Below are 17,825 nucleotides of genomic sequence, written 5' to 3'. Positions count from 1 at the left end.
TTTGATAAAATGGAAAGTATTGATGTTGATTTAAAAAAAACTGCACATTATATGTCAACTAACCAAATAACATATATCTAGTAATTGAGTCATCTAGTTTGCAATTAGAACTACATTTTAATTCTTCATGATGTGACATTACAGTCACTGTAAACCCTCATCAGTAGTCATTTGACTTAAATGAACTTTACTAAACAGTACATATAAGCAGTGAAATAATTTTTGTAAAATCTGTTGGCTTTTCCATTGGACTAACTGAAAACGGGTTAGCTGATTTTCAGTGTGCAGCCCCACATCTGTAATCATTCTACTTAATGTGTTTTGAGGATGTCAAGCAGGACGTCTTCTTAGCTGCATTCTTCCAGTCACTCTTAAATTAAGGTGTGATAAACTCTTTGTCTTGCATGCTGTGAGTGAAGACGTGATTTGAAGTGCTTTGAGAAACTGTTGTAAGTAAATGTCATGGTAATTTGCTGATTCAGAAGATGATCTGGCTTAACAAGTAAAATGATCCATTCCTTTTCCTCTTCCACTCCACACAAAGACTTTTTAATATGCTAAAAAAAATGTGAAAAACACAAGACTAATTTGTGCATTTCATTTATTTATTTATTTCACTTCTTTATTGCATCTCAGTCATCTCAAAAGCTAAAATTCTGCCGAGAGTATAGCGCAGAAACTCTCAATTACATGGCATATATTTTGTCTTGTTTCCTGACTTTTTTTTTTGCCAATCCTACCCCATTCTTAATTACCAAAGTGACCAGTCAGAGTTCGGTCTCCGTTCTCTTGTTTCAGAACCAGAGCAGCCTTTGAGGTGAAGTTGCAGAAGAGCCCACGCACTACAGACTTTCGTGTCCCTCAGTCCATATGCACCATGTTCAATGTTATGGTGGACGCCAAGGCCCAATCAGCCAAACTATGTGCCATGGAGCTCAGCCAAGAGGTAGACAGCACCAACAAATGTATCTTTCTGTTCTCACTTAAATCCTTCCACACTTCTCATGTTCGCTTCCTCTGTATCTTTCTCATCATTGCAAACATACACTTTCTCTGCCACAGTTTCCAGTAAAACACCCTCATAATGTGCTGATCTGCATACATCTAAGACTGAATATCAATTTATATGGTTAAATCCCTTATTCTGTAGTCTTTTGAATTGCATGAATTCATCATATGCACCAGCCTATAATATATACAGTAGGTATATATGAATTGTTTTTTAAATGTATACACACACATATTCTCTATGATTGTCAATATATAATTTAAATGCATTTATTGCTGTAGATCTGAATGATTCACCAGCATGGCAGTTTTCCATTGTTTCAGGATTTTAATTTAATTTGACTGTGCTGGAATGAGAGGTTTTCTTTTTCTCTCTGTTGCTCTCTAATTGTCACTGTCACCTTGTCTGCCGTATCTTTCTTTTCATCCCTTTTCTCAATCTTGTGAAAGTTTGTTAGAGAATGGGTAAGTGTGGCTAACAATTCAATTGAATTCTCACCTTTATGTCCCAAAGGTATAATTAGCAATCCTAGCAGTTTCCCCCAGTCTTGTGACACTTAAATTGTTTTGATTATATTACCATATGTGGTAGCTTCTTCTGAATATACATGTGCTAGAAGTGAGACATCTCATATCCGTAGCATCTTGAGACAGGTAATGATCTGAACTGAATTAATTACCCAGATGTATTTGATATGAGGTAAATGGAGACAAAGGGATTGAGTTTGTACAGATTATCCCAGGTGAAAACCACAAACAGAAATGTGCTCATTATGTCTTTCTTTTCCAGAGACAGTACCACTCGCAAATTGACAATCTCATCGAGGAGACGGTGAAAGAAATGATTACTTTACTCGTGGCAAAGGTAGCATTCAAGGAATCCAATATTCCTAAATTATGTTTGTTTTTATATCTACATAGAATTGCTTCCTTAAAAAAAGTAAGAGCAGACTTTAATTTTATAAAACATACTGTTTGTTGGTTTATATTCGTTATTAAATCTCTTGAAATTCTTAGCATAGAAATAATTATCAGTTATGACAATTTCACATTTTGAAGGGCAGCATGTTCTAATTTTTTCTTCTTCTGATTTTTACAGTTTGTTGTGATCCTAGAGAGTATTCTGGCGAAGTTGTCACGTTATGATGAGGGCACACTTTTTTCCTCCTTCCTGTCATTTACAGTAAGAACAAATAATTGTTTTTAACACAAATTCAAATACAAACAATTTTTTTATAAAAATATTTTACTTCTGTCAAAAGATACTTTGACTCAAACATTTCAACTAAAAAAAAAAATAATAAATTTAATCTTATATTAAAACTTGTAAAAATATTTTTTTTAAACTTGTAAAATAATAATTTTAGCTTTGTTTTTAGCTTAATATTTCTATAGGTGATGTTATTTTTAACTTTGCAATACTGTACAAGCAAAATATTCATTTTTAAATTATTATTTTAATTTTGATTTTTATGTCCCTTTTATTTGTAGGTAAAAGCTGCTTCAAAATATGTGGACGTACCTGTAAGTGACAACAGGATTTTTCTGATGCTTATTGATTTATCGATCAAAACAGTTAATTGTTTATAAATCAACTTCTTTCTTTAAGTTGTTCATCAGTCAATTTATACATTTTTGTTTCTTGTAGACATGAAACCTCAGTATAAGCACATTAGTCTAAATGATGAATTAATAGCATGTAACACTTTGTTTTCAAAAGCCTTGTAATAGCTTTAAGATTCAGCTAATAATTGCCATGGCCTGCTGTGCAGATGGCCATCTCTTAGCCCCAAATGGCCATTCATATATATGTGAGAGAGAGTCGTTTCTGTGAAGCTCTCCCCTCTGCAGCAGACAGTGTGATGTGTGTGTTTTGCAACAAAAGCCCATTGTGAAGATGCCGCTGGGTCCAACTCATTGCATTCAGCATCACATCACTGAGTTTCCTTCAACTGCCAACACATTTGGTCACGACGCGAGGCTTTTTAAATTAAAACCCTGTCAATGAATGCCGGAAGCGTCCTCTCGCTCTCTTTCTCTCTCTCTCTTTATCGTTCTCCTTATGATCTGAGGGTCAGCAAATCTTATGTTTCCATGGTAAATGTTTGCTTAATACACAAAATAAATTATGTCTGACAAACTTGCTCATTTGCACTCTCTGAAAGGACCCATATATGTGTGAAGTAAGTTCAATTTACAGTGTCTGACAATTACCAATTCTGATGACCTTCATATGCCTGCTGGCTAAGAAAGTGTTTAATTCTCCGCTGAGGCCGAGCAGGGGGGCAAAACACCCCAGATGATTTACTCTGGCTTGACTTTTTACTTGCTATTTTGTTGAATAGAATCGTACTAATCAAATAGCATTGTTATCCTGCCGGTCTGTTCAGACTTCAGACTCTGACAATGACAGCTCATTTTGCACACCTCAGGTTTTGCCTATTAAGACATCTAAGAAAATAAGAAAGAAAACACTTTTCATCTGTCTGTCAGGTGAAATATAGTTTGCTAATTTGATAGTAGACAGTAGCTTAATACTTTAGAATGCAAAATCACCATGAGCGTCAGATTAGCATAACAATACAGATTTCCGAACAGTGCAGTCACATAAGCGAAATTTGAGCGAAATTTTGTCAATAGTGTTGCAGTGTATGAACTCGCCATCCAAGATGTAGATGATTTTGTTTCTTCATCAGAACAGATTTGGAGAAATTCAGCATTACATCGCTTGCTCATTAATGGATGCTCTGCAGTGAATGGGTGCCGTCAAAATGAGAGTCCAGACAGCTGATAAAAACACAAGCAATCCACAAGCAATCCACACGACTCCAGTCCATCAATTAATGTCTTGTGAAGTGTGTTTGTAAGTGACAAATCCATCGTTTAGGTGTTTTATCTTTTAAATGTTGCTTCTGGCCAAAATATCAATCCATAATAATGCAAGAAGCAGAAGAAGTGCAGCCCTGTTGTCCTCTCACATCAAAATGCACTAATATATATTTTTAGAACTGTTTATGCTTGTAAACAGTGCTTGATCTGTGCATATTTCTCTCCTGATTCAGATTAATTACTTTTTCAAAGGAGAAAGCAATATTATGGATAGAGGACTCGACAGGTTGATGAAGCAACGGTTTGAGTTTAAAATCATTGACGGATTTGTTTGTTCCAAACATGCAGCTTTTCACTTCACAAGACATTTATTGATGGACTGGAGTTGTGCTAAAGCTATTTATGTAGTCCTTATATAGTTTGTTCCAAATAGGTCACATATGAGGTTCCATAATGTTTAGGATGCTGCTTATATATATATATAGGCAGTTCACAAGGTTTTTGAGTAGAGCTGTTGTATGCTAATATTCAAATTACATTAAGCGGTAATACATCTTTCTCTGTCTTTCTTTCCTTCATCTGCAGAAACCTGGGATGGATGTTGCCGACAGCTATGTGACATTCGTTCGCCACTCTCAGGATGTCTTGCGGGACAAGGTCAATGAGGAGATGTATATAGAAAGGTTATTTGATGTAAGTAATGGCTGTCTTCTCCCTCTGTGAAGGGGGAGGCCCTCCAAAATGTGACATAACAGCCAGCTAGGAGGGATAAGTCACATTTTGAGACCCTGCTTCTTTCTCTTTCTCAGTTAATTTCTCTATCTTTTAATCTTTGACTCTAACTTTCTCTCTTGCACTGCTTCTTTAGCTTAACCTTTCCACTCTGCAGTGCTGTGTGTGTTCCTGAATGTTCTGGCTGTAATATTCCCTTTGCTCTGCTCGTTATTCCTAGTGCAAAATTCTGGAGGAGGATTATCTTAAGATGTGTTCTCACACAAAGGGGCATGCAGATGTGAGCTTAAGCAGTTCAAGCTACCTACAACACACTGCAATTAAAGATAGAAACGGAGAATCTACAGATGTCTACATAGCCGTAGCTATATTATGAAAGGTATAAATATATTACAGACCTTTGATTAAAAGTTCTGCTTATTTAGAATAGCTTGTGGTTCCATGAAGAGAACAGTAGAATAGAAATATACAGAAGCCCTAAGTGGTCAGGCTTGTTTTATCATGATCACAATTTTCTTTTAATCTCGATTTAACAAATCCCCCAAGATCTCAGCATAAGGTTTGGGGTCAATTAGAAAAATAAAATATTAATACTTTTATTCAGCAAGGATGCATTAAATGTATCAAAAGTGACAGTACAGACATTTATAATGTTACAAAAGATTTCTATTTCGAATAAAAAATGTATCATTGTTTGCACAAAAATATTAAGCAGCACATCTGTTTTCAACATTAAAAATAGTTTGAAATGTTTCTTGAACAGCAAATCAGCATATTAGAAAGATTTCTGAAGAATCATGTGACACTGAAGAGTGGAATAATGACTGCTGAAAATTCAGCTTTACCATCACAGGAATAAATTACATTTTAAAATATATTAAAATAGAAAATAGAGATTTTCAAAAAACAAATTTTTGATTAAAAATGGCAAAAAATATTTTTGAATAAAAAAATTGTAATGGATAAAAAAATTAATTGTAGTGTAGTTATTTAGTAACATTTACAGTGATGTTGAGATGTCACAAATAGTGTGTATATACATATAGTGACTCTGAACATGTGGTCTATTTTATTGCCATTAGGACATCTGCATGGATATGTGACAAATGCCTTTTAGTGATTGCAGCTAACCAGAATTTTTTTTTTTTTTTTTTGTAAAAGTAGTGATCACGAGAAAACAACTCATTACAAGATCATGAAAAAGTGCAAAAAATAATGCATTTCCTCTTAGGGCTTCTGTAGAAACCAAACAAATTGGATATACTAAAACAATCAGAGTGTGATGGATATTGTTTTGTTCATTTTTGCTGATAGTTGGGGTGGGGGGTGTTACAAAGGCAACTGCCCTATTTCCGGAGAAAATCTCCCACTAAGGAGATCCAAATAGAGAGAAGCCCTTCAAACCTTGGGCTTATTGTGATAAAGGCTTAAAGGAAATGAAAGAATGAGGGGAAACACTGAGGGCAAAAAAAGAGGAGTTGAATAAGTAACACTGAAGGGGAGGGCACACAATGGAGAACACTGTCTTAAGGGATGGCCAGGCCATCATGTTGGTTATAATCCTTTTGTGCTGTCTGTAGACCAGTTTGTTAAGTGTGTGTTGTTGGAGAGGTGTGTTTGCATTGTGTGGCTAAAGACTTGTGTTTATATTCAGAAAGAAAGCCAGAGTGGGAGTGCCGATCTGGAATCATCTTTCCTGCCAGTTTGCTTGATGTCGCTTCTTGTGTGAAATCAGGACAAACTGAACCGAAAACATCGCTCCCGCTCTGAAATGCTTTGTGAATATGGCTCCTCGTGTCATATGTGAACAATTCAAGTAAGACTCCTGATTGTGGTTCATTGTTGACTTTCACTGACCAAGGATCAGTAGTCTTACTATGAGATGCTTTAAACATATGAGCTCTGGTTTTTCGAGTGTCCTACAAAAAGGCTGCTTGAATCCGCTGCTCTACGCCAGCTTGTACAGGTTTTACTTCGGTTTTGCAATGCCTAAGTATCACAGCCATTGAAATAGCACCGCTCTTTATCGGGGGCTCCAGGCAACCTGCTCAAATGTTTTCTTGTTACTTTGTCATTTCACTTGTTAAAGATGTCATAACATCCTCCACAATGAGCCATAACACCACGTGCTGTTGTTTTAAACCTGCTACATGCACCCTATTAAAAAAACGCCACTCAGTTTATAAAAAAAAGAGATTATAGTATCGATGGCACTAATTAAATGGGTTTAAAAGAACAGCATCCCCCCCTTTTCACATTTTTTTTGCTGATTTGGAAAAGCACATTTGATACAAGGAAGGAATAGTAATATAAATATTTTAAAAATATAACTTTTTAAGCAATAAATTTGAGTTAAGCATAGCAAAAAAATTTTTTTAAATTATAGCTAGTTAAGATTCTTGTTAAATGCCTGTTTTGTAAAAGTAGTGATCACGAGAAAACAACTCATTACAAGATCATGAAAAAGTGCAAAAAATAATGCATTTCCTCTTAGGGCTTCTGTAGAAACCAAACAAATTGGATATACTAAAACAATCAGAGTGTGATGGATATTGTTTTGTTCATTTTTGCTGATAGTTGGGGCGGGGGGTGTTACAAAGGCAACTGCCCTATTTCCGGAGAAAATCTCCCACTAAGGAGATCCAAATAGAGAGAAGCCCTTCAAACCTTGGGCTTATTGTGATAAAGGCTTAAAGGAAATGAAAGAATGAGGGGAAACACTGAGGGCAAAAAAAGAGGAGTTGAATAAGTAACACTGAAGGGGAGGGCACACAATGGAGAACACTGTCTTAAGGGATGGCCAGGCCATCATGTTGGTTATAATCCTTTTGTGCTGTCTGTAGACCAGTTTGTTAAGTGTGTGTTGTTGGAGAGGTGTGTTTGCATTGTGTGGCTAAAGACTTGTGTTTATATTCAGAAAGAAAGCCAGAGTGGGAGTGCCGATCTGGAATCATCTTTCCTGCCAGTTTGCTTGATGTCGCTTCTTGTGTGAAATCAGGACAAACTGAACCGAAAACATCGCTCCCGCTCTGAAATGCTTTGTGAATATGGCTCCTCGTGTCATATGTGAACAATTCAAGTAAGACTCCTGATTGTGGTTCATTGTTGACTTTCACTGACCAAGGATCAGTAGTCTTACTATGAGATGCTTTAAACATATGAGCTCTGGTTTTTCGAGTGTCCTACAAAAAGGCTGCTTGAATCCGCTGCTCTACGCCAGCTTGTACAGGTTTTACTTCGGTTTTGCAATGCCTAAGTATCTTTCTCCCCTCCTGGAGGTTGTCTGAAAAGATCCTGTGTTCATTTCTTTGTTCATTCGCTTGGAATGAGATGTGTCGCTTATTTTTCAGTCGCATTGTGAATTTGCTTCATTTCCTTGAATGCAAACAAGAAAAATTCCCATCTGCCCTGTCTTTCCTACCCTCTCATTCCATTTCTCCATTTTCCTTTCACGTTTTTTTCCACCTCTTTACTTGCTCTCTCTCTCTGTACCTGAAATGTAACTTATCCTTCCTGTCAAGTTGTTTTTGTCACATTATGCCAAGTGGCGTTATTCAGAGTCATCTAAATAATCTTCCTTTGTACATCTACTAGCATGGCCCATGTCCTCAGAGACTCAGCTCCTACATGCACTTACACACATCCATCCACACACAACCAGCCAACAAGCCCGCCCTCCCCAACCTCCCGCCCCACTGCCGTCAACCCCAGATGGGCACACATCTTCCCTCTCCACCCGCTGAAGTGGTCGGGCCTCCGTAGTCAGTTGAAAAAGACAACATGTGTGCATGCATACACACATGCACGCTCACTCTGTCTCACACACACGAACACGCACACTCTGGTCCTCACTGTTATGCTAAACAGCCATTGAAATAGCACCACTCTTTATTGGGGGCTCCAGGCAACCTGCTCAAATGTTTTCTTGTTACTTTGTCATTTCACTTGTTAAAGATGTCATAACATCCTCCACAATGAGCCATAACACCACGTGCTGTTGTTTTAAACCTGCTACATGCACCCTATTAAAAAAACGCCACGTGAGTCAGAACTGCTGGCATTTTAGTCTAACGTTACTCTCCCAGGATCAGTAAACAGTCCTCCATAAAATGTGCTGCACACATCTGGATATTTGGGTTGAAGTGTTCTGGAACAGTGTTGTAAATACAACTTAACCACTGATTTCTAGTTGTGTCCTCTTTTGGAAGACCAAACAAAGTGGTTTCGCTTTCACAACGAAGCACACAGCGTCTTCAGGACATGGCTGCAGCGTCAACAATACTACAGCGAGAATAAAAGTTAGGCCTTCTTTCTTTGCGTGCACATTTGGGCGGTGTTATGCAAATCTTCCCACATTGTGATGTAGACATGTGGGGGCGTGTTAGAATGAGCCGTTTTAGGTAGGCGTGGTTAACTCTTAACTTTTATAAAGAATATCTCTTTGGTTTTGAGACTTTAGTGTTTGCAACTTTACAGGTCTTCTTTATGCACCAAGAGCTTGTAACACTCCAAAGAGAAAGGAAAAATTGAAATCGCATCATATGACCCCTTTAAAACATTTCTGAGTTTGTGGTAATTTAAGATGAATTAAACTATGAATTAAGATTAAATAAAATACATTCATATTAATTAATTAACATATTCAGACAAAATTATCTTACTTAATTTGAAAAAAGATTGATGATAAAAAAATATTTCATTAATAAAAATTACTTAGAAGATGGTGACTTTTTAGAAGGCCACATTCCAGTTACAAGCTGCCTGAGAGTCAAATCATTCGCCAGTGGATGGATAAAGTTTATTAAGTTCTGGAAAGAGGACCAGAGAGAGGGATAGAAAGGGAGAGGGAGGGGGAGAAAATTAATTTATTTCACTCCGCCAGCCTGCCAGTTCTTGAAAGAACAGCTGAGGAGAGCAGGATTAAGGCAGCTGTGCTTAACGTGAGGGCTCATCTGTCAGATTGGGGTGGAGCGCATAGATCATTGATTAAAAAAAGCCTTCTCCAAATCCAGCGCTTCACTGATACCGCCGTCCTGCCCAGGCTCTTCAGTGTGTGCGTGTGCATATGCATGCGTGTCTGAGTGCCAGCAGAGAGACTCAGATACACGGCAGATTACACACATCAATTATACACTTAATCTGCTTCTGGGAGAGATTGTGGCCTACCCTCATTGATTGATTTGAAGTATTCCTGTTGACCTTGGCAGTTTTAGATCGCCGAGATTGCACTTTACTGTGACAGTTAATGCGGTTTAATCGTTCTGCTGCTGGATACTGCAAGGAACAAGTAGGGTTAGGGATACTGGAAAACAAGGCGGGTTTAGACTGAGCTGCTGCTTGTGTTGCATTTCACAGACCTGTAATACCACTTCACTGTCTGGGACACTTAACCACTTTGCAGGTCCGGCTGAGCCAAGTGAACAGCTTAATCAACTTTAGCTAGCACACAAACTTAATGCTGTGCATTCTGTGGTCTAAGAAAAATAGGGAGAAAAATGAATCAAGGCAACAAGTTTTTAATAATAAATGCTAATTTATTTTTTATTATCTTTGTGTATTTTGAAATTTAGTTTATTTATTTAAAAAGATTTTTAAAGATTTATTTTTTGTGTTTTGTTTTTTTCTTTTGCTTTGCTTTGCTTTGTGTTTTGTTTTGCAAAAGAACACTTTGATCTACAAACATGCAGAAAACATGGAAAAGAAAAGACATATTGTCTTAGACAATTTTAAACATTTTTATCCAGTTTAACCCCATCATAACAATTTCGTTTTGAAAATGTTTTTTGATTCGTGATTATAATAGCCAGAACAACAACAACCAAACATGTGTTTTTGTTTTATTTATTTCACTGAAGCCTCTGATTGCATTTAGATAATCATGCGATATGGGAGGCGGATGTGTGCTTATTGTTTTTCTCCCCAGTTAATCCTTTTATTTTAGAGGTAAACCAATTCAAAAAGGAGATTTAGATAAATAATCTGAACGCTAGTAGGTCAGTATGAAAAAAAAAGACTAAAAGGGACCCAACAGATCCTTTCACGGAAACTGTTCAAAACATGTTAAAGGGGTTTGGCTCTTTCAGAATGCAGGGCAGATGTTAGAGGTTCAGGTTTCTGATAATTACAGAGGCCGAGGTGCTTTCTTTGTTGCTTAATGTGAGCAGAGACTCATTTAAATAAACCCGCAGCAACAACACTAACGGCTAGAGATTTTAGCAAAGTAAACGTTCAGCAGCAGAAGTGTATTCGAGGGCTGTGGCTCTCAACTGGCTCTATTAGCCATCTATTGGCTCTCTCTCCATCTCTTGCTCTCCCCGTGACATATAAGTGAGGTATGGTGGCATTTGTTTGATTAACTTGTCTGACAAAAGTGACATCTGCTAGCGGGTTCATGTATATGAGAGGCTCAGCGCGGGTCCGCCTTTGTACATCTGTCAGCACAGAGGCAGGGGAAAAGGGTGAAAAGAAACAAATTGGTCCCAAAAAGCAGCCCATTCACCTTCTGCGCTCCCCCTCCCACCCCTTAGCCATTCAGGTGCACCGCGGGGCTCTCAAGTGCTCGCTGGTTTATTCCATTTCGTTCCCCCCATTGATGCCGAACCCCACAAGTGTTATGCTCCTCATTCCTGCTCGGCTCAATCCTCCCCTAAGCGTTCCTTTGTGAGCAGAATGGCTCACTTTGCCCTGGGACCAAACTCTCTCTCTCTCCTGTTCCGTATTTTATCCCTCATCCCCTTTTCTTCATTGTGTGTTTACTCAATGACACGATCACAGGCTGTAATTCCCGCCGTGTAGTTCATCTCAACGAGCTCCTTCTTTCAGAGCATGTTTTTCTAAAGAAAGGCCCTGTTTGGACACCGTCACACACAAGCGTCGGTTTCCATAGCAGAAATGCATTCTTTGCAATTATACTTTTTGATCTGCTCGTTCATTTTGCGCCCCGCCCAAAAAATTGCTCCAGACACCGTTCCGTTCAGTAGGTTATTCCTTCATTCGCACACACACAAAAAAAACAGCATTAGAGACACTTAAAAATGTAGCAGAGCTTGCTCAGAAACAGTAAGGGCTTGTTCCACTTAAGGATCTGGTGAGGCGTGCAAATCCCGAGCAGGGTTCTCTTTGTATCCACAACACAATTGCGAGCAGTTTGAAGCCCTTTCGCTTGCTGAGCCTGAAACTTTATGTTCAGTCCTGCCATTCAGAAGCACCTATTTCTGGAGAGAAAGAGCGAGAGAAAGAGAGAGAGGACGCTAACGCAGCAGCGTGTCGGAGGACCGCGTTTAGGGTCGCGTTTTTCCTACACAGCATTTTTTCCGCAAGGTCTCAGGGCCCCGCAGCGGAGAACTAGCGAGCACCGGGAGGCGTGGGGTCACCGGTGTGAGTCATCAATGGACCTCCTCTCAGGAGGGATGAGGCGAACAATAACGGGCCGGTGGCGGCCGTGAACAGCAAGCAGGTAGGATTACCCCAAGCTTTTGTCCTAAGTGCATAATGTCTTGTAGTCAGATTTAAAGACTCCTCAGCCCCCGGGCCTCCCTCTCTGGCCCGGCAAGGGGCCTGATTCACTCGCCTGGCCAGCAAGAAGGACGAGTGCCCTACGACCCGCTGGCCTGAGAGAGGCGGCTCTATTAAGCGCAGACAAAGACGCAATGAGTACCAGGAGAAAGGTTGGACATTCGATTTTCGTGTTTTTTGTTCAGGGTATTTTCTTGATTTTGATTCGCAAGGAGCATGGAGAGGACAGGGAGCACGGGGAGGCACCGCTTTCGTCCTGTTTTCATCTCCACCGGCTTGTCGCTTTGCATTAACATCAGCGCTAGCAACCATCATCATTCCATCCCTACTGCTAATTGCAGACACAGCTGGGTCCCAGCAGGAGCGCTTCTCAAACAGCCTAGGCCTCTGAGAGTAGGCCGAGTGCCACACACACATTTACAAAGCCACTACCACCAGCAAGGGCAGAAAGAGGCAGAGTCACAGGTTGCTTGTAATCCCCCCATTCCCCCCCACCGAGTCCCCGCCCCCTCCTCGGCATTCCTGCTTTTGTAAGAGTGTGTTTTTTCTAATCCGAGCTCGGCCCTTACCAGCTCTTTCTTCCTCCTGGTTCTCACATAGGAGCCACTAGCTTTCAGGTGCTTCAGGATTCATTAAAAGCGAGCGTGTGTGTGCGTCTGCGACGGGGGTGGATGGATGTGCAACCTTACACTGAATTCTGTTTGTTGCCCCCCTGCTAGGCGCTATGGCTTCCTGTAACATGTCAAAGACGAGAGTGTGAATGCAAGCTTAGGAGCGCGGCTTGTGCATGTGCGTGGTGTGGCAGGGGGCAGGAGGTCGCTCAGCCTTTCAGCGCACCCCGCTAGAGGTGTGGGGGCCCTGCAGATGTTCATGTGTGTTGTATCGGTAACCATAACGTACGCGTCCAACACACACTCGCATGTACACACAGCCCTCATGCTTTCCAATATCAGATGGAACTCGTTAGATGATCACAGATTTTTTTTCTCTCTTCCATATCCGCTTCTTTAATTATGCATTCAGAGTCATGATACTCCTGTTTTGGCTAGCAGCTATTGCCAGCTTCCCGCTGCTCAATATCCAAAAAGTGCCACAGTACATAATACGCTCTCGGAGAGTCTTCTGTTTCTCTGCTGACAGCAGAACAATGTCCCACTGCCAGCACTGTTCATTTCACAACCAATACCATAGAGGACACGGTCTTACTGGACGAGTCTCATGAGTTTGAAATACTGGTTTATCAGAAAATACGTCTGTGTCCACATTGTGTGTCATTTGATTTGTCATCTAATTTGGTGCCCACAGCAGGGTCTATAAAGTGGAACTCCTAAATTATTATTATTATTATTTTCAGTATTTTCGATTTTACATGTTGATAATGTCATGAATTGATAGTTTGCTAGTAATTTTTAAAGAAACGGTTCACCCCAAAATGAAAATTCTGTCATCATTCGCTTCGTTCCAAACATTCTTTCATCTGTGGAACATAAAAAGTTATTTTGGAAAAAAAAAAAAAGTTTATTGTCTATACAATGAAAGTCAATGGGGTCCAGTGTTGTTTTGGACCCCATTGACTTTCATGGTATTAACAAAACCAATTTTCATTCTTCAAAATATTCAAAACAGTCTTCTTTTGTGCTCCACAAAAGAAAATCAATCATACAGGTTTAGAATTACACGTTTTTAGTAAATGATGACAGAATTTTTATTTGTGGGTGACTAATTGCTTTAAAATGATAAAGGGCGGCGTGGTCACACTATTATAGGAACAAATGTAGGAGATACAGGGTGAGCATGAGAGAAAGACTGAGTGTGAGAGAGAGCAGTTGCTCCAGGTCTGGCCTCCCTGTGGGGGGCCATCGCGGCCCGGCTGCCCGATCTTTCACAGGCACAGAGCACCAGCCCTCACAGAGCAACACCAAGCTCTGATTCACTGCAGAGACAAGCCACTAAGCTCAGCCACTTAGATTGAATCCTAAAATGCCCATTTGATTATTCAGACACACCTTAGTGGCAAAATTTTACCAGTGTACCACTTAAACACCAGTGGATTGCCCTTTAACGTGAGTTAAACTGGTGAACCAATAAAACATTTGGCTTAGTGAATTGTGTAATGTTTACTACTCAGGGCTTTTGACAAGGTGAAAGTGCCTTTTTTAGACCTTCACAATCAGAAGCGTAATGCCTTTTCAAACTGAGGGTGCAAAGTGGATTTTGTATGGAACGTCCACAAAAAGGATTTTTGATAAAGGCTGCAAGATCATTGTAGGTTAAAAATTGTTGTCTAAAAACTGTAGCAGAAATCATATATCTATACTTGGTTCACCTAATCAAGTCACCATCATATCACATATCAACTTGTATGTTTCATGTGGAACACAAAAAAAAGTTTTTAGTTTTTTTTCTCTTTTCCATACAAGGAAAATCTGTGAGCATTGGTTTATTTATTTATTTATTTTTATTAAAAACAGTAGGAAATAAATTAATAAATAATTATGTGTAAATAATAATTGTGAAGAATATATGTAAATTGTTAATGCCAGGTTTAAAGGGTGTCTTAGAGTTCAGGTTTTTCATATATATGAAGAGTATTTGGAAAAAAAAAGTAAGACCCACTTTAAACCCGGCATTAATATTTTCTTGATATATATTGTATTTTCTTGATATATATATTGGTCATGTCACTGGTGCCCCTGTAAAACAATAGGTACATGACACCCCTGGCACTCAGCAATGCTAGTCTAACATTTTCTCGATTATTTTTTACTGATTGTATGTATAAGGCCTCATAATGGTACTGTCAAGTGTGCTGCAGTTACCCAAGACACACCTCCTGTGTCTCCGGCTCGATTTGCTCAGCTCCTAAACCGTTGAGACTCGGTCAGCTCAGATTACCATCAGACCAGCTCGATCATAACTAATCAATTAGACTTCAAACGAGATTCTCCCCACGGTCCAACATCTGCAGCCCAAAAGCTAAGTGTGCTGCCTATTTAGGAGGTGCTTTGAGTTCAGTGCGTTTCAGTGAGTAGAAATAGAGGGCAAAACGCTGAGACTAAAAGAGAGGAAGTCTCGTAAAAAAAAAAGACCCTAAGCCACGGTTACATTAGCAAGCTCATTGTGACTGTGGTAAAGACAACATGTCCGCTGGGAAAGATGGATGTTTCTCTCTCAATGTGACAGAAAGTGCCACGTTTGAAGCGCATGCAGGCTCAGGGCAGGATTGTGGCTGGCTTAACATGGGCAACATCTCTCATGATCAGTGTCCAAAAGCAGCACAGGAGACAGCTGATGGGATCCAAAACTGTCAATTAGCAGTTCCTGGGTGGTGCTGTATAGACAGGGAGAGGTTTGGGTGAGGATCATGACTGTGACAGAGGGACTTCATCTGAGGCAGAGCTTGTTGGGACCTCTTTTATGAACAGCCCCCCTTGTAATGTCACCAATTTGCTCTCAGTGCCTCTTTAAGCTCTGTTCTACCAGTCATTTTCCTCCATATCTCTCTACAAGTGAATCTAGTATACTTGATGCTAAATTTAGTAAAACTCCTACCGGCCAAAAGTGCATAATTAAGATGGCTATTAATGTAATTAATGATTTTGAAAGAAGTCACTTATGCTCACCAATGCTGCATTTATTTGATCAAAACTAAACAGTAATATTGTGAAATATTATTACAATTTAAAATACCTGATTTCTATTTGAATATATTTTAAAATGTCATTTTTTCCTGTGATGGCAAAGCTGAATTTTTCAGCCATTACTCCAGTCTTCAGTGTTGTATGATCCTTCAAAAATCATTGTAATATGCTAATTTGCTGCATAAAAAAAAACATTTCTTATTATCTATGCTGAAAACAGGTTTTGCTGTTTGCTGCTTAATATTTTGTGGAATTTCAGGATTCTTTGATGAATTGATTTGTTTGAAATATAAATATTTTGTAACATTATAAATGTCTTTACACTTTTGATCAAGATAATTGCGGGAAAAAAATATTCATTTATTTTCTTTATTGTTTTTTAATCTTAATCTTACTTTAGAATGGGGGTGTATCAGTTTCCACAAAGATATTAAACAGCAAAAACTATGATAAAATTAATAAAACTATTATATATATATGATGAGCATAAGTGCCTTCTTTCAAAAACATTAATAACAAATAATAACAAAAATCATAGTTATTCACTTTTGACCAATAGAAGTTTTCTTCTACCAAATTTAGCGTCAAATATTGGTAGTATAGGGATATGGAGGAAAATGACTGGTATTATAGGTTGTCAGTCTGATTGGTGACTCAGAGTTGTGAGTATTTTTAGATCTTGTACTAAAAGGATTTTCATTCACATAATCTGCTCTCCTGACACAGATCTGCTGCCATCACTTGTGTGTTTGTTGTTTTTGTAGATGTGTGTTCTTGTGTGTTTGTGCGTAGCAGCATCTATAAGTGTGTCTGTGTTTGCTGGAGAACAATGTATTTGTGTTTCAGCAATGGTACACCAGCACAATGAATCTCCTGGGCACCTGGCTGATAGACCGTATGGATCTGCAGTTGCATGTGTATCAGCTGAAAATCCTCATCAGAATTGTAAAGGTAAAAACGACACCATAATTGACCACTAAAGTGTGTATAGATGGCCATCTGAATTCAACGAAGAACAGCTATAGATTCAAAACTGCCCAAGTATGCGCAGGAAGTAATCATAGCACAGTATTTGCATCAAATGTACTTGTAAACACATGCTATAAAAATATGCACATACCAACCAATCAGATTACAGAGGTGGATCAGACAAATGAAGGTGGTCATCCTCTCCAGCCTCCGCTGGCTAAGAAGACTAGAGTAATGGCTGCTGAAAATTCAGCTTTGCCATCGCAGGAATAAATTATATTTTACAGTACATTCAAAATGAAAAAATATTATTTAAATAGTAATAATATTTCACTAAATTACTGTTTTTACTGTAGTTTGATCAAATAAATGCAGCCTTGATGAACCTTGTTTTTTTCTCCCAATAACAATAGGGTTGAAAGGTGATCTTGGTGCATGTAGTCAACATTACAATTCAACATTTTATTGTTTAAATGCACCTATATGCAGAGTTAGTTTTATATTAGATAATAGTTTAATAGGTCTACATATATAGAACAATCATGCTACTTGCTTCTAATGCTCAGACAACATAATGGGACATCAAAGTGCTGTACCATATTCATGCAAGAGACAAATAAAATATACATCACATTTTATTTTCATGTATATATAACTAAGAAAACACACTCTAGATCCACTTCATGCCCCCATACCTATTCCCACAATGCTCTCTGTTTTTGCAGAAAAAGTATCGTGATTTCCGACTACAAGGTGTGTTGGACTCCACTCTGAACAGCAAGATGTATGAGACGGTGAGAAACAGGCTGATTCTAGAAGAGGCTACAGCATCTGTTAGAGAGGGAGGGATGCAAGGCATATCCATGAAGGACAGCGATGAGGAAGATGACTAGATCCTGCTGAAGACAATTAGGTGTGGACAATTCAGTCAGCCATGTCTATCGTGGCCTAAAACGATGCATGTACCACTGTCCATCACTCGTACATGTCTGGATGTTGTTAACGACGTGCTCTATGACATTCAAGGGACCACCTTCAATTAAAATGAAACAAAAATATATTAATCTCTATTCAGATGACAAAAACAAAAGCATATATTAACCAAACTTAACATTAATTGACACAGTTTTA

The 17,825-nt window shown here is 38.8% G+C and overlaps 1 protein-coding gene across 16 annotated transcripts in view; it reads left to right on the top strand.

Annotated features, from left to right (window-relative positions):
* The window catches only part of cadpsa (Ca2+-dependent activator protein for secretion a), a 108,145-nt gene extending 90,326 nt beyond the window's left edge, over nucleotides 1-17,819 (top strand). For 9 of the 16 annotated variants that reach the window (XM_016551349.1, XM_016551350.1, XM_016551359.1 and 6 more), the window contains 8 exons: nucleotides 799-946; nucleotides 1,459-1,473; nucleotides 1,799-1,873; nucleotides 2,108-2,191; nucleotides 2,500-2,532; nucleotides 4,423-4,530; nucleotides 16,572-16,676; nucleotides 17,420-17,819. In XM_016551349.1, coding sequence (XP_016406835.1) covers nucleotides 799-946; nucleotides 1,459-1,473; nucleotides 1,799-1,873; nucleotides 2,108-2,191; nucleotides 2,500-2,532; nucleotides 4,423-4,530; nucleotides 16,572-16,676; nucleotides 17,420-17,587 — 736 coding nt within the window. In that variant the 3' untranslated portion in view covers nucleotides 17,588-17,819. The remainder of the gene's footprint in view (nucleotides 1-798; nucleotides 947-1,458; nucleotides 1,474-1,798; nucleotides 1,874-2,107; nucleotides 2,192-2,499; nucleotides 2,533-4,422; nucleotides 4,531-16,571; nucleotides 16,677-17,419) is intronic. The other 7 variants (XM_016551363.1, XM_016551361.1, XM_016551358.1 and 4 more) reach the window with 2 other exon arrangements.
* Nucleotides 17,820-17,825: the final 6 nt, after the last annotated feature.

Source organism: Sinocyclocheilus rhinocerous, unplaced genomic scaffold, assembly GCF_001515625.1.
Source record: "Sinocyclocheilus rhinocerous isolate Xijiao unplaced genomic scaffold, SAMN03320098_v1.1 scaffold14, whole genome shotgun sequence".
Classification (NCBI taxonomy): Eukaryota; Metazoa; Chordata; class Actinopteri; order Cypriniformes; family Cyprinidae; genus Sinocyclocheilus; species Sinocyclocheilus rhinocerous.
The sequence above is the reverse complement of the archived record's forward strand: the minus strand, read 5'-3'. Positions and strand labels throughout refer to the sequence as shown.